At 43.0% G+C, this 2,716-nt stretch overlaps 1 protein-coding gene across 1 annotated transcript; it reads left to right on the top strand.

Annotated features, from left to right (window-relative positions):
• Window positions 1–638: 638 nt before the first annotated feature.
• On the top strand, window positions 639–1,583 carry LOC137963084 (glycine-rich cell wall structural protein 1.0-like). Its single transcript, XM_068810266.1, has one exon. The coding sequence runs from the start codon at window positions 639–641 to the stop codon at window positions 1,581–1,583; it is 945 nt and encodes a 314-aa protein (XP_068666367.1).
• The last annotated feature ends 1,133 nt before the right edge of the window (window positions 1,584–2,716 follow it).

The following is a 2,716-nucleotide window of genomic DNA, read 5'->3' as shown; positions in this document are numbered from 1 at the left end:
CTGTTAGCATGAGTTGTCAATTGATAAATCAGAGGAAGAAATCCTTTGATTTATCATCGGAGAGAAATCAGAGGACGAAATCCTATAATATGTGTATTCCATTGTGTACAAATTCTATAAGATGTAAAATGTAAAGTGAGATTTTTGAATATACAATACTCCACCTCCGGAACTCTTTCCAGTTACAGGACTTTAGAGTTCAGACGGACCAAACATCCTACGTCCGTCTTACAGCTGAAGTGATACTATTCCGAGGCACTGAACTTCAGAATCTCTGAATTATTGTTGCGCTGCAGCAGATGCAGCTAACATACATGTAACGACGAATTGCCTCGGAAATCAAATGCTTCTCTTGTGATTTGCAGGTCCATGCATCGAAATTTGTACTAATCTGTGAAAGAGGCGAAGAAGGACAACGTGGAAGTCAGTGCAACGCTCTTCTCACTCGAGAAAACAGCTAAGAGATGCAGGCAGCCATATTAGTCATTCGCCGACCGTTTTTGTATTCTCGTCTTGAGACGGCTCCATTCTTGTAAGGAATTCTCCCGTAGTATCACATTCTTTACTCGAACTGGCTAGTATATAAACCAGACGCGTGAACACGACAGCACTCGAGATTCAGCCCCTTACAAAACAAAATGAGAGCTCAGCATGCCTTCGTCCTTCTTGTTCTCCTTTCGTTATCTTTCCTTTTCTCCCACGTTAGAAGCTCATCCAGGCTGGCAACAGTTGAGGGCTTCAATGAGAAAAAGCTCAAGTGCAAACCAGGACAGGGTAATGGAGGTGATTCTGACGGTGTAGGAGATGATTCGCCCGGCGACTATGATGACAGTGGTGGTGGCGATAATGCCGATGGTGATGTATATGGCGGCTATGGAGGTGCACGTGGAGGTAACGGGCCTGTAGAAGATGATTCGCCCGGTGACTCTGATGACAGTGGTGGTGGCGATGATGCCGATGGTGATGTATACGGCGGTTATGGAGGTGCACGTGGAGGTAACGGGCCGGTAGGACGTGATTCTAGCGGAGGGAGAGGTGCTTATAATGCACCCGGATCCGGCACCAAAGGTGGTAGCAGTGGCGGTAAGAGCAACGGTGGCTATGGAGATGTAGGTGATGGTGGAAGAGTAGGAGGCGGTGGTGATGTAAACAGAGGGAAGGGCCATGATGCAGGAGGAGCAAGTGGAGTCTGCCCTCCACCTCCAGGCACTAGCGAAGGTAGTGGCTCTCAAGGAAAAGGTAATAAGTATGGAAGTTACGGTGACTCTGGGAGTCATGGAGGAAGAAGCCATATTGGTGCACCTGTTGCAGGTAATGGTATTACCGGGCCACCGGGATCCAATGGTGGTGAACCAGACGGAAGAAATAATGGAAATGATGGCCACAAGGGAAAGAGGACACCCGGAGGTGGTGGTGGTGGTGATAGTGGTAGAGGTACTGGGGCAGCCGGAGGAAGAGGTGGTGGTGGAGGTTTTGGAGGAGGGTTTGGTGGAGGGTACGGGCAAGGTAGTTCAGGAGGAGGTGGCTTTGGTGGTGGCGGTGGTTTTGGCGGAGGTGGAGGTGGTGGTGATCATGGGCGTTAATGGTTTATTATACTTTTTCTCAATTCTAGTACTAAGCACTGTTGTTGGGTCTTGCGTTGTTTCCTTCTAGTATTGTAGGTTTTCACTCAGTTTATTTCTAGTATTTCTTTCCTCAGTTAATCATCTTAACAGTTGTTTGCAGAATTCGTTTTGGCATGCACAATGTCATACCTTTTTCGATTTATTTAACAGCGCAAATCCATCATAATTTGTTTCTCTGTCAATCATTTTCTAAAACAATTAAAGATCACTAAAAGAACTGAGTGAGAAAAAAAAGAAAAAAGGGCGTAGAACCTAATAAATCTAGGTAAAAAAGAATAAAAGAGAAAAGTGAAGACAAATTGCTTTGCGTTTAAATTGAACCATGTTTTTGTATTGATTTAAGAGGTATTTATATAAAATTTACAAAAAAAATATTTTAAATCAGAGGGATAAATATATTTAACATAAATCTCCTAAACCAAATGGATAAATAAAATTTACAATAGAAATCTCCTAAACCGAAGGGAAGATAATCTGTTCTTTAAAAAGCTCAAAACACTAAACCGAAGATTGAGGAGAAGCAGATAAGGAAAGAATCCCGAAATGTGGAGTGGGGAATAAAATCTGGAAGAACAACTTGGGTTCGCTACTCTATACCAGATTGCAAGTCTAAATCTACACATTGGATCCAAACCCAATGCCTTGGGTAAGCTCACGGTTTTCACAATCCAGACCTGTTAAGTTGTGGAAGCTAATTAATGCCTTACATTGAGTCGGTAATTTGGGGATTTCACACTTGTAATCCATTTGCCCTAATTTTCTCTTTATATTTGGGGTGCCTCTATTAGGGTTTGATCATCCGAGGAGCATCAATTGCGACCGAGAGAGGTTAGAGAAAAACAACACCTGTAAGCATGTGCGATCTCTCTTGTAAACTATTTCATCTTCATAGTGTATTACTGCAGCGGCGGAAGATAGGACATCGTCTCACTTTGAGGCAAACTTGCATAAATCTTGTTGTCTTTTTCGTGCTTCATTTTTCTTTCTTTTGTGTTTATTATTATTGCCCTCGTTAGTTTGAAATTAGGGTGTCTAATTCCTAGCAAGTGGGATCAGAGTTTTGGTTCATGATTGAGAATAATGGCTAGCGG

This window comes from Aristolochia californica, unplaced genomic scaffold, assembly GCF_029961685.1.
Source record: "Aristolochia californica isolate CCGP_79_NKW_82.1479 unplaced genomic scaffold, dmAriCali1.0.hap1 SCAF_4, whole genome shotgun sequence".
Classification (NCBI taxonomy): Eukaryota; Viridiplantae; Streptophyta; class Magnoliopsida; order Piperales; family Aristolochiaceae; genus Aristolochia; species Aristolochia californica.
Note: the sequence above shows the minus strand (reverse complement) of the source record. Positions and strands in the feature narration are given on the sequence as shown.

Excerpts from the sequence above, each read along its gene's own strand:
- LOC137963084 (XM_068810266.1), top strand. The coding sequence starts at position 639 with ATGAGAGCTCAGCATGCCTTCGTCCTTCTTGTTCTCCTTTCGTTATCT.